This window comes from Mastomys coucha, unplaced genomic scaffold (assembly GCF_008632895.1).
Source record: "Mastomys coucha isolate ucsf_1 unplaced genomic scaffold, UCSF_Mcou_1 pScaffold5, whole genome shotgun sequence".
NCBI lineage: Eukaryota > Metazoa > Chordata > Mammalia > Rodentia > Muridae > Mastomys > Mastomys coucha.
In genome coordinates, this window is record NW_022196911.1 from 52,836,646 (window position 1) to 52,848,749 (window position 12,104).

At 49.5% G+C, this 12,104-nt stretch overlaps 1 protein-coding gene and 1 long non-coding RNA gene across 2 annotated transcripts in view; one reads left to right on the top strand and one right to left on the bottom strand.

Moving 5' to 3' along the window:
• Window positions 1–1,400: 1,400 nt before the first annotated feature.
• LOC116077777 lies at window positions 1,401–6,826 on the bottom strand. The gene is made up of 2 exons (XR_004113330.1): window positions 6,584–6,826; window positions 1,401–1,686 (listed from the first exon to the last, which is right to left on the bottom strand). It is a non-coding gene; the product is annotated as an uncharacterized LOC116077777 (long non-coding RNA).
• A 169-nt stretch (window positions 6,827–6,995) lies between these two features.
• Window positions 6,996–12,104, top strand: part of Sap30l (SAP30 like) — a 12,666-nt gene continuing 7,557 nt past the window's right edge. Inside the window, exons 1-2 of the mRNA XM_031352719.1 lie at window positions 6,996–7,641; window positions 10,839–10,961. Coding sequence (XP_031208579.1) covers window positions 7,444–7,641; window positions 10,839–10,961 — 321 coding nt within the window. The 5' untranslated portion in view covers window positions 6,996–7,443. The remainder of the gene's footprint in view (window positions 7,642–10,838; window positions 10,962–12,104) is intronic.

Below are 12,104 nucleotides of genomic sequence, written 5' to 3' on the forward strand. Positions count from 1 at the left end.
AATTGTGTCTAAAAAGGATTTACCAGAAAAATGGAACCAATTTTTTTTTTTTTTTTGGTTGTTTCCCAGACAGGGTTTCTCTGTGTAGCCTTGACTGTCCTGGAACTAACTCACTCTGTAGACCAGGCTAGCCTCGAACTCAGAAATCCACCTGCCTCTGCCTCTCAAGTGCTGAGATTAAAGGCGTACGCCACCACCACCTGGCAGATGGAACCAAATTAACTGGATATCCCTGACTCTTAAATTAAAGAGATGGGAATTTAAAAGAGATATGGCAGTGATGGTTGGCTATGGCCAAACACACACTCCGTATCCCACCCTTATACCCTAGTCACAGGCCCTCCATTTTCTTTGAGCACACAGCTACCAAAAAGTCAGAGGACATTTTATGGTATCACCCGTTCCCTGCTGTCAGGTGTGGCAGAATGCTGACCAGGGATACAAGTCGGAAGTCCACTCAAAGCCCATGAGAAGTCTCTTTAAGGGGAGGTGGGATTCTTCTCTCTCTTTCTTCTTCCTTCTGGTCAAAATGCCAAGGCAACTCCAGCAGCCATCTTGGTCAAAGAGTGAACCATGGGGCTGGAAGTCCCCCACTCTCATGGTGGAGTGACAGAAAAGCCGTGTTCTCTGGCCCTTGAGGAAGGCTCTCTAATTGCTCCAGAATTCTTAAGGTAAGAGAACATTTAATCTTCTGTGAAGGCTTTGTTATTTGCCAAACCCAACCATAACTGATTTAGCAACTGATAGGCACTTGTGCAAGGCACAATATTATACATAATTATATTATGTATATATGCATAAATATATTATACATGATTTATTGTGTCTACTAACAGTCACTAATTATATATACATAATTTTATTATGTATATACACATAAGTATATTATACATGATTTATTGTGTCTACTAACAGTCACTAATTGTCACAGTCATAGAAAGTTACTATTTCACAGATGAAGAAACCAGACTGAGGCAATGGCAAGACTGTGTCGATTCCCCAAGGTGCTCAGGCTGAGAGGCCAAGCTAGGATCCCAACCCAGACTGAATCCAGAGTGGGTGACCGAAGCCAAAGAACCACACTACCTTTTGGTTACAGAGGTCGAGGTCATTACCCTCATCCATCTATCCACTTATCCGATAAGTACTGACCACACAGCTGGCCCTGGAAGCCTTAAACTCGAAAACAACACCTGTTCCCACAGCTTCCAGCCATCCTCTCTCAGCTCCTTACACACCCCACTGACCAGCTCTACCACCACACTCTGAGCAGCACACCAGGCTGGCCTCCACTCCCTCTGGTTCCCCCCTCCCCGCATCCACTCCCGCTGGTCCCCCCTCCCCCATCTGCTCCCCAGCTCGTCTGTATTTGTTACTAATTACTGGGAGGAGACACTGGACAAAAGGGAAGAAGGGTTTATTTTAGCTCACAGCTTAAGGGTGAACTGTTCATAGTGGTGGGGAAAAGGCACCGCAGCAGGGGGTCATCTGGTAACTGATCACTTTGTGTCTGCTGTTGGGAAGCAGAGAGAGGAAGAGGGAGAGAGCTCAACTCATTTTCTTCTTATTCAGCCTGGGAGCCCAGCCCACAGGAGGATGTCCTCCACATTCAGGATTGCACTTTCCTTTTTAGTTAGGTCTTTCTGGAAACATCCTCTCATATCCTCACAGGGATCTGATGTCCATCTGAGACAGAGAAGATTAATCATTATAGCATCTTGGTTCTGATGGGCACACACCCACTACTGTCTGAGCCAAAGGCTTAACCCCTCGGATGCCCACAGCTAGGACACTCATAATGAGCAACCTGACCCTCAAGATATATTACTAACTTTCCATCTGTCTCCAAAGACAGGATCACTGAAAATAACTCCAATGTGGCCCTCCAAACAGGAAGGAAGAAGACAGAGAGAAACACCTCCTGTCCAGTAGGTGCTTATTAGCATGGGCACCAACCCTGAGTCTTTCGGGCTGGGATGATGTGGGATCATTGCTGTGTGTCGGGATAGAAGGGTGATTCACTACAACTCCCCTTCTGACATCCTACTATTGAAGTAACCTTAAATCATAGGAAAAGGTGCTATTTTGTTACTGTTGCTTGGGTTTGGAGGGATTTTGTTTGCTTTTTGTTGTTTGTTTTCATTTTCTGAGACAGCTTTTCTCCACATAGTCCTGGTTGTCCTGGAACTCACCATATAGGCCAGGTTGGCCAAGAACTCACAGAGATCCACTTGCCTCTGCCTCCTAAGTGCTGGGATCCAAAGCATGCACCGTCACACCAGGTTAGGAAAAGTTTATGTTGAAATTTTTACATCGGGGTTGGAGAGGTGGCCCAGGGGTTTAAAGCATGTACAGCTCTTGCAGGGGACCAAGTGGCTCACAAACATTTGTCAACTAGTGCCAGGAGATCCTTTGTTGTCTGGTTCCAGGCCATCCTGAGCTACAAAGACAAACCCTGGTGCTGGTGAGATGGTTTGGTGGTTAAGAACACTGGCTGCTCCTGCAGAAGAACTAGATTTCCCAGCACCCACATGGCAGCACACAATCATCTGTAACTCCAGGTCCAGGAGATCTGACACTCTCTTCTGGCCTCTACAGGCATTAGGCAGACACATGGTGTACATGCATACAGGCAAAACATAAAGACAAATCCTGTTCAAAAAAAAAAAATCCAGCTGTAGGAAGTAAATGTAAGTGGGTCGAGGTAGGTGGACAGGCTAGCATTGATTAACCTTTCACGCTGTACAAGGCAGTGTGTTACATGTCACTGTCTCCAGCAGGCTTAAGTGAAATGAGGCTGGCTGGGGCTGTAGCTCTGCAACCAGAGTGCCAACCTAGCAGGCATGAAGTCCCGAGGTCCATCCTCAGCACCACTGTGTTTGCTGTCTTGTGTCTGTCATCCCAGTACTTGGAAGGTGAATGTAAGAGAAACTGAGGTTTAAGGTAACTCTTGACTACATAGTGGGTTCCAGGCCAGCCAGGAATATGTGTGGCACTGTCTCCTAAAGAAAGGAGAGGAGAGGAAAGGAAAGGAAAGGAAAGGAGGAAAAGAAAGGAAAGAAGGAAAGGAAAGGAAAGAATTTGTTAACATGTCACAGCACATGAAGAGTGGTGCTCAGATCTGAACACTGTTCCAACAGCAAAGCCAATCATCTAATGATGCTCAGCGCATAAGCTGTAGAATTGTGAAGTCATTAAAACTGCAACGGCAGAGCTACACACATAGAGAAAGGTTGTGATGGAACATCCCTGGAAGAAAGACTCCAGGATCTCTGCAAAGGATGGTCAGAGCATGAGAGCAGGTGCTCACACACAGTGCTTACACACACACACACATGCTCTACAAACAGGCTTGATGATTATTCTTGTCTAAAGATGAGCTTATTTTAACAGGGGACTGCATTAATAAAGGATTGCCAAATAAAGGGGTGGCTCTAAGGAACACTGGGATGACAGGTATCAGGAATGGCTGCTGTCCTGAGGACTGCTCTGGAGCTCCCAAGGGAGGAGCTCTTTACTCCTCCAGCCAAGGAATGCTGACAGTGAAGCAGTTGGGTGCTGAAATGACCTGGCAGAATGCAAGACTTCAGAAAAGCATCTCAGCATAAAAAAAAACCAAAAACAAAAAAACAGGCAAAAACAACTTTAATCCCAGCACTCGCACTCAGGAGGCAGAAGCAGGCCAGCCTGATCTACAGAGTAAGTTCCAGGACAGCCAGGGCTACACACTGCCTTGTGTGTACCCCAGCTTCACTCTCTATTCTGTACTTTTACCTAGGCAGTATCCTTATCAGGCCAGCGTCACGCTTGCTTCTGTAGCTGCCTGTGCCAGTTAGGTTTTGTTTTGATTTGAAGATTTATTTATTTTATGTATCAGTATCCTATCTGCATGTACACCTACATGCCAGAAGAGGATCTCAGATCACACATTATAGATGGTTATGGGCCACCGTGTGGGGATTTAACTCAGGACCTCTGGAAGAGCAGACAGTGCTCTTAACCACTGAGCCATCTCTCCAGAACTTGCTCTGGAATATGCACTCTGCAGCAAGGCTCCTAGTAAATCGTGTTTTTCCACTAATAGCAAAGGTAGAACAAAGTATAAAAATGTCAACCACATATCTGCTACCCCAAAATAATCACTCTTTGTAATATGGAGTATTTCTTATGTGCGTTTTTGATTTTCAAAATAAAACTATGACATTTCTTTTTTTTCTGTGGGGAGGTGGTGCATTCATAACACACTGGGGCTGTGGTCTGAGGATAATTTGCATAAGCTAATTCGATCCTTCTGCCATGTGGGTGCTGGGGATAGAACTGAGATCAGCAGGCTTATTAAGTGCTTTAACCCACTGAGCCACCTCAGTGCTTCCCCCACCCCAAAGCTTTGTTACTGTTGCTATTTGTGTTTTGTTTTGTTTGGGGATGGGGCCTAGCACACTCCTGGGGAGGCCAAATTTCCTGGAGCTGGAATTACTAGCTGTTGTGAACCGATGTTTTACAGAAACTGGGGTCCTCTGGAAGAACACAATCTCCCTCCCCAGCCTCCCACCCTGCATGGATTATTTATTTTAACATAATACACAAATATTACATTCCACAGGTCCACATGCAATTTTATTTCCTTTTGTTTTGTTTGGGACAAGGTCTCATGTAGCCCAAGCTAGCCTCAAGTTGATTCAATAAGAACTCTAGATCCCCCTGCATACTTCTCAAGCATTGGCATAACATATGTGGGCCACCATGGAGAGCTCATTCCACATCATTTACTCAGCACTGAAAAGGGCGTTTCTGAAGCGCCTAGTCACTCTTTGCTACAGAGTTGCTGGTAAATTCTAACACACACACACACACACACACACACACTGATATTGAATCTACCTTTAAAATCAAGTGCGCATCTTTTTATGAAGATGTTAAATTTTGCTTCACCAATTCTCGTTTGTAAATTTTAGAGGGTTTTTTTCCCCCGGGACAGGGTTTCTCTGTGTAGCCCTGGCTGTCCTGGAACTCATTCTGTAGACCAGGCTGGCGCCGGACTCAGAAATCCACCTGCCTCTGCCTCCCAAATGCTGAGATTAAAGGTGTGCCACCACCACCCGGCTTTAGAGTATTTTTTATAAGCAATTTCATAATGGTCATGTTTTGTTTTGTTATCTTGAGACAAGGTCTCACAAAACCAAGACTGGCCTGAGTGCTATATAGTCAAGAATGACCTTGAGGGGCTGGAGAGATGGCTCAGCAGTTAAGAGCACTGACTGCTCTTCCAGAGGTTGCTGAGTTCAATTCCCAGCAACCACATGGTGGCTCACAACCATCTGTAAAGGGATCTGATGCCCTCTTCTGGTGTGTCTGAAGACAGCTATAGTGTACTCAGATACATAAAATAAATAAGTAATTCTTAAAAAAAAAAAAAAATGAACTTGAACTTCAGATCCTCCTGCTAAAAGATGGGGCTACGGACCGTTTAAGTAGTACTGTGGAACAAATCCAGAGCCTCGAGCGCACTGATCAAGCACTCTGCCACCAAATTACAGCCTCAGCCCCTACAGCGGGCTTCCATTTTTATCTGATAGGTGTATTTTTTAACATACTGTCTCCTGTGTGAAATTAATAAAATTAAACTGTACAACTCATTTCAGATCTTTGAAGAGAATTTAAGAGCTTACCTGACACCCACCCCGTACCCACACGTCTCCCCCACAACACTACTGACTGTATGATCCGACTCTTAGAAAATCCCCTTGTATCCTTGCAGGAAGGGCGAGGCGACACCCTGGTCTTGGCAGGGTGAGGTGACCTCCTCCCCGGTTGGTCTGAGTAGCTGGAAGCAATAAAACTACAAATCAGTCCCCAACAAATCTGAAGGTGAGCCCTGTGTCCGTAGTCGAAGGGCCTTTCACCTTTGCCTCAGCCCAAAAGCCCATCCTGAGTATCAACCTAGGGAAGGGTTGCCCTGATCCTGGGCTCTCCTCTTTAAGTCCCTCCTTCCTTAGTGCCCCGTACCCAAAGATTGTTACTTCCCCTGTCTGACCTCCCCTGCCTCTCAAAGCCTCTTTATGCGCATATGCACTTCCACACTAGCTTTCAGTCCCACACCATGCACCTTGCCTCCCGCTGCTGCGCAGGTCTTTCAGCCCAGGCTTTTCCGTTTTGCTCAGTCTGTTCTCCTGGCAGCACTTTCTCCCTAAGGTCCCCTTCCCGTACCCTTCCCCCACGCTTGTCCCTCAGTTTCCCTCCGCACGTCGATGCTTCAGTCCACTGAGAACGTGATCTTTGCAGCAAGTCTGTCCCTGCTTCCCGTAGACCCTACTCAACATCCAGTCGGTTACACGAGACCTTGCGGCCTGTTAGACCCGGCTTTGCATTTCGTCCCATAACCGGCTTGCTCACAACACCATCATGAAGCCGGGCCCCTGCTCAGGATCCCGCGCAGGGTTGGGAAACTGCTCAGCACCCCATCCCGGAGTGGAGACCGTGTGTCCCTCCGTATCCCGCTCAGCACCTCTCCCTGAAGTAAGGGCCCCGCGTCTCTCCTGGCCTAACTTAGCATCTCTCCCCAGAGCCAGAGGACCTCGCTCACCATTCCTGCCCCGGACCAGGACATTCTGCATTATTCCAGACCCCGCTCAGCATTCCTCGTCGGAGCGAGGACCTTATCCACCATCCTAACTGGGACTAGAACATCCTGCATTCCTCCAGACTCATCTCAGCATCCCACTCCACAGCCAGGACTAAACCTGCGGCCCGCTGTCCGCTCTAGCCTGGGTAACTCTTCCCTCTTGCACTTTCTCTACTTTGAACCCATCCCAGCAGAGTCCAGGAAGTAGCCTGGCACCGGAGACCGACAGCGATGGCGCCCAATGGGAATTGCCAGCGGCGACAGAGGCCCCGCCTTTATAAAGAAAATGGCCATTGAGCGCACGGAGGCGGGACTTCCGCTGTGCCGCGGCGGGCGGGGGAGCGCACTGTTGTGGTGCGGCGCGTCGGGCGGGCGGCGGCCGGGGCGGCCCAGGGGCTGCCGCGGGGACTCGGGGCGCCGCCGAGCGGCCAGGCGCTGGGGCGGGCCGAGCACACCGCGGGGCCCGGACACGGCGGGTTCGAGGCCGGGCCCCCGCGCGGGGAGCCGCGGGGTGGAGACTTTACCGCGCGGCGCGGAGCAGGCGGGAGCCGGTGGGGGCCTCGGGAGCCCCAGGGCGGCCGGGCCCGGATCCCGGGGGAGCCTCGGGAGCCCGGGCCGGAGCCTCGGCGTTTGCATCCCCGCCGGGGCCCGGGCTGCAGGAGCACAGAGCAGCCGGGCCTCGCGGAGCTCAGAGCGCGCCTGACCCGGGGCGCACCGTGGGACCCGGGCGCGGGGCTGGCGGAGAGCTGCCCGGCGGGGCTAGCAGCCGCGGAGTGGCCTACAGGGGCCCTCTCCCGGAGGGGCCGGGCCGGGGCGGGGAGATGAACGGCTTCAGCACAGAGGAGGACAGCCGCGAAGGGCCCCCCGCCGCCCCCGCCGCCGCCCCGGGCTACGGCCAGAGCTGCTGCCTCATCGCGGACGGCGAGCGCTGCGTCCGGCCCGCGGGCAACGCCTCCTTCAGCAAGAGGGTGCAGAAAAGCATCTCGCAGAAGAAACTCAAGCTGGACATAGACAAGAGCGTGAGTCTCGGGGCGCAGCGCAGGGCCGCGGGGAAGGGACCCCGGGGACGCTCCGCGCGTTGGGCCTCGCCGCGCAGTCAGTGCAAAACAGGGGACTAGGGTTCTTGGAGGCCGCTCGGTGCTCCGTGACGCTGCCCGCATCCCCGAGGGTGGGCTGGGAAACCCGGGAGGGCTTGGCACAGTCTCCCTGCCTGGGAAAGCGACAGCAGTTTCCAGCTGTCACTGTTGCGCCGAATAGTAGAGCAGAGAGAGGTGGGTTACTTTTGCAAGAATGTGGGGCAGAAGGGGTGACAAGGGGACCTGGAAGATCTTCTCCAACTTCGTCCTCCCTCCAGGGACCTTGTCGCTCTTTCAGACTCTAGCAAGGTGGCCGCGACTTTCCTGTCTCCCGCGGCCTCCGTCTCTGCAGCGCAGCACAGAGCCCGCTTCGCTGGCAGCGAATGAGTTCTTCTGAGATGTGGCAGAAATAAGGCCAAGGCCGGGTCTTAAATGACTTGCTGTGGATGGGATTGAAGGGGGCGGGGAATCAGTTTTCTTGTGGGGGTTAGCATCTTTGGTAATGCCAATGGAGGTGGAGAGGTGCAGATTTAAAATTGAATGGGATTGCCCTTATACCTTGTGGCTAATTATAAGAAACTTCCTGAGTGATCTCACCTACTGTGGTAAACAGTTTTGAAGATGTGCCTACTGCCAAACGGTTAAGAACTTTTCAGTTTGACATCTGTTGCTGCAAGCCCTGAGTGGCAGCTTCCAGGTTAGGAACTGAGACTGAGTTAAGGAACTTCTAATATTCAGGAAGTTTGAATGATTACTGTTCTACGGTTAGGGGAAATCAGGCATTGCCTCTTAGTGGAAAGGGGAGCCAATCTTTACACTTCTGATGTGGCAGAAACTGAGGCTCGGGGTAGGAAGCAATGGCGCCAAGAGCACACTGCACTTAAAAGCTGGCTAATTTCCTAAACCCACTTATTACCTGGCTTGCTTCCAGACCCTACACCCAAGTTTCATTCGTCTATAATAAATAAGGTCATCATTCTTTCTTCTAGACTCATCTCTTGTACACTCAGTTTTATTTAGTCAACCAGTGTAGTCCAGCTCATTTGGAATTGTGCTGTTTTTTTTAAATGATTGGGACTTTCTTTTTTACAAATGTCTGTCGATAAATAAATGAGTGAGTGAATGAATGAATGAAATTGCTCTGAAGCAAAACCTGACTAAACACTCAGGTGTCCCCTGCTAATCACACATATGGGAGTGAAAGGGAACTGGCGATTAATTTATCCACATGGAAACGGTGCCTGCCTCCTGTGTGGGCTGCTGGCAGTTATACTTGAGCAGTGCTCACATCTGGATAGTTTTGTTGTTGCAGTAAAGTCTCCATTTATCCACTCATCCCATGGGGAAGCCATGTGGAGCAGTGTTGAGCATGTCACACACACATCATCTGGAAGAAAGGCCCCCTCTGCCCTGTAGTAGCATCCCCAAAGGCAGTACTTGGGAATGCTTGTGGTTAGGATGTGCAGCCTTAGTCCATTCCAAGGTGGTAGTAGAGGGACGTTATCTCTGAAAGAGTTTCTGTTCATTCCACAGACTTGGGCAGGGATTCAATCCCAAGTAAGTGCTGTGTTACAAGAGTGTCTAGCTGTGGTAGCAAGTGAAACAGGAAAGAAAAAAACAAAAGGACAACCACAGTGAGCCTTTGCTTCCACCCTCGTGCCCCACCCCACCCACAAAGGCCGCTGAGCCCTGAGATTGCTGAAAAGCAGTTTAGACTTGACAGAGAATAGCTGTCTTGTAAAAGGATCTAGCAAAAAACCCTTTTAAAGTAAGATACCACAACCCTTCAGGTGGACACTGGCTGCCTCTATAATATATTAGTACATAGCCAACTTGCAGCTGACATGTTTCTTTTTGCTTCCGGAGAGCTTGAAGCTGGGAACCACACAAAGGAAAAAGGTTTTGGAATCCTTGGGTTGCCCGCCTCCCCACTCTGGGTCCGATGTCTTCCTCCCTAAGCCTTAGAAACACCCCATTCTGCCCCTCTTCCCAGTTTACCACTATGCTTGTGGGAAGCAGCTTGCTCTCTCAAGAGGCACTTGCTTACATTTTCAACCCAAGTGCCAGCTGCCAGGAATGGAACAGAGGTCACACGTCCTGTAGCCTTGTTTCACCTGGGTGTTAACTCTTTAGGCCAGTGGCATGTCCGAAAAGTTCATTGCTAGGGTGGAATCTGGCAAAAGCCTTCCCAATTTGTGGCCTTGTAAGAGGTGGCTTTTACCAGCAAAGCGTTTCTGGATCTGAGAGTGCCTACATTGGTGCATCAGCACGTACTGAGTGCCTGCTGTGTGCAAGACAGCATCACAGAGTAAACTCCAAATAACTCATGACTCACCAATCCAACCACAAGAAACTGATAATCACCCTATTAAACAGTTTTCATTGCTCCCTCCACAAAACAGCCTGAATTCAGTGACTTCCTGTCAGCTTACTTTTATCTTTTAAGGACTAAACTCCAGTTGAGATGTCTCCCCAGAACATTTGTGCACCATCTGTCCCTATGCAGGGCTGTTCACACAGGCACTGGGTCCTGCAGGGTCTTAGAGTGGTTCCTCCAGGCAACTGTGCTATTTACATAAAAACATGCTCTTCACATCTGAGCTGCTGTTGGCACCTTTACTAATATACTCTGGTGTTTATTAGAAAATCAGGGTGATATCCATTCTCTGTTATGTGGTTCTCCTTTGTGAGAATTCTGTCTCTCTGCTCCTTTGTGGGTCAGATGTGAAGTAGCAGAGTCAAGTTATCCAGTGTTACCCCACAGTAGGAGTAGGCATTGAGTACCATCAGCTGCCCTGCACCCTGTCTCTGCCCACTGCAAGTTCATAATTCCTCCTGTACCTCTAAGGCCAGCCTTCTCCCAGCTGCAGCCACCTTCCCTATACTGTAGAGCTTTGCGTGCTAATGCACCCCACGGTTGGGGTGGTCACGGGGTTGGGGGGTGGATATCCAAGTTGGGCATGTACTTTCCACTGAGCTGTACCACCAGCCCTCTGTTTTTCTTCCGCAGCCTATGGTTGTAAACTGTGGCCTGCCTTTCATTTATTCACCTCTCTCTAGTACCTGGCCAAAAGAGAAGGCTCATGATTTCACAGGTTCCATGGGGTTGATAACACTGACTTTAGGTTTCTTCCAATCAGGTAAGGCACCTGTATATCTGCGACTTCCACAAAAATTTCATCCAGAGCGTCCGAAATAAAAGGAAGAGGAAGACAAGTGATGATGGCGGAGATTCCCCTGAGCATGATGCCGACATTCCTGAGGTAAAGGCCAGAGTGCTAGTCAAGAAAGCAGGGAGACTAGATAGTGGCGCAAGACTCCCTCCCAGCCAGAGAATGATAGTAGTGGGTTTAGACTCCAGCTTTCTCCCTGGCTGTTGTGGTCTCTGAACTAACCAGTCATCTTTGCCTGCGGTGCCTGGCTAGGGGTGTTTGAAGAGAGTTCTCCAGACTGCCAGTAACATTGGCTGAAAGCTTGGTGATCAGCTGCTCTGCCTGCTCGCCTGTCACTCTCCACACAGGCCTGAGGCTCCAGGGTCCCAGGTGGTACTAGAAACTCCACTCATCTTCTTTGTAGTAGACTGCAGGGCTTTGCCTTTAAGCCCAACCAGTGCTTAACATGATGTTGCCTCTTTTAACACCCTGATCTTGCCTTTAAAGTTAATGCTCAGTTTGTGATCTAGACAGCCCTTGCTGCCTTCTCTGACCTGAATGTAAAGGTTCATCTTGTCAGAGTCACCAGCTGGGCTAAGGCTTGTCCCCAGAGATGCACTGCAGCCATTTACCCTGTGCTGAAATTTGACAATTTGAGGGGAGGGGCACATCTTGAGTATGATAGGATACTCAGCAGCATCACACTCCCCATCCCCAATGCTAGAGGCCAATTATATCATTGTCTGAGTTGTGATAGTGCAGTCATGTCCTGCACTCATTGCCACATCTCCTTTGGGATGTGTCCCCCAAATTAAAGAGCACTGTATAAGACCATGAGCCCCAGCTTCTCATGCAGAAGGTTCCCATGTGTGCTAAGGGAGCCTCCAGGTTAGCTGGGTTTCCTTCCAAAGTGTTCCCGCTTGGGCTTTGTGAAAGAGGAACTATGCCCAGTGTGCACTGAGCATTTGATGCATCATTATCTCGCCTGTGAGCACACTTCACAGCTGGGAGTAGAAGTAGGTAGGCCTTAGTCTGCAGGTGTGGAGAGGCCTATGAAACCCAGCCATGTCCCCACACCTCTCCCCGTGTCCCTCTCCAGCCTTATTTTCTGATATCTTTTGCCTGGAGCATTGCTTTTATTTCATAAAGATACATTTGGTTTCTGAATCCCTTTGACAAAGCATTTTTAAAAAGTTTTCTAAGAATGTTTTGAAATGAATGGAGGATTCTGGACCCTGGTCCTTTTTTTTTTTT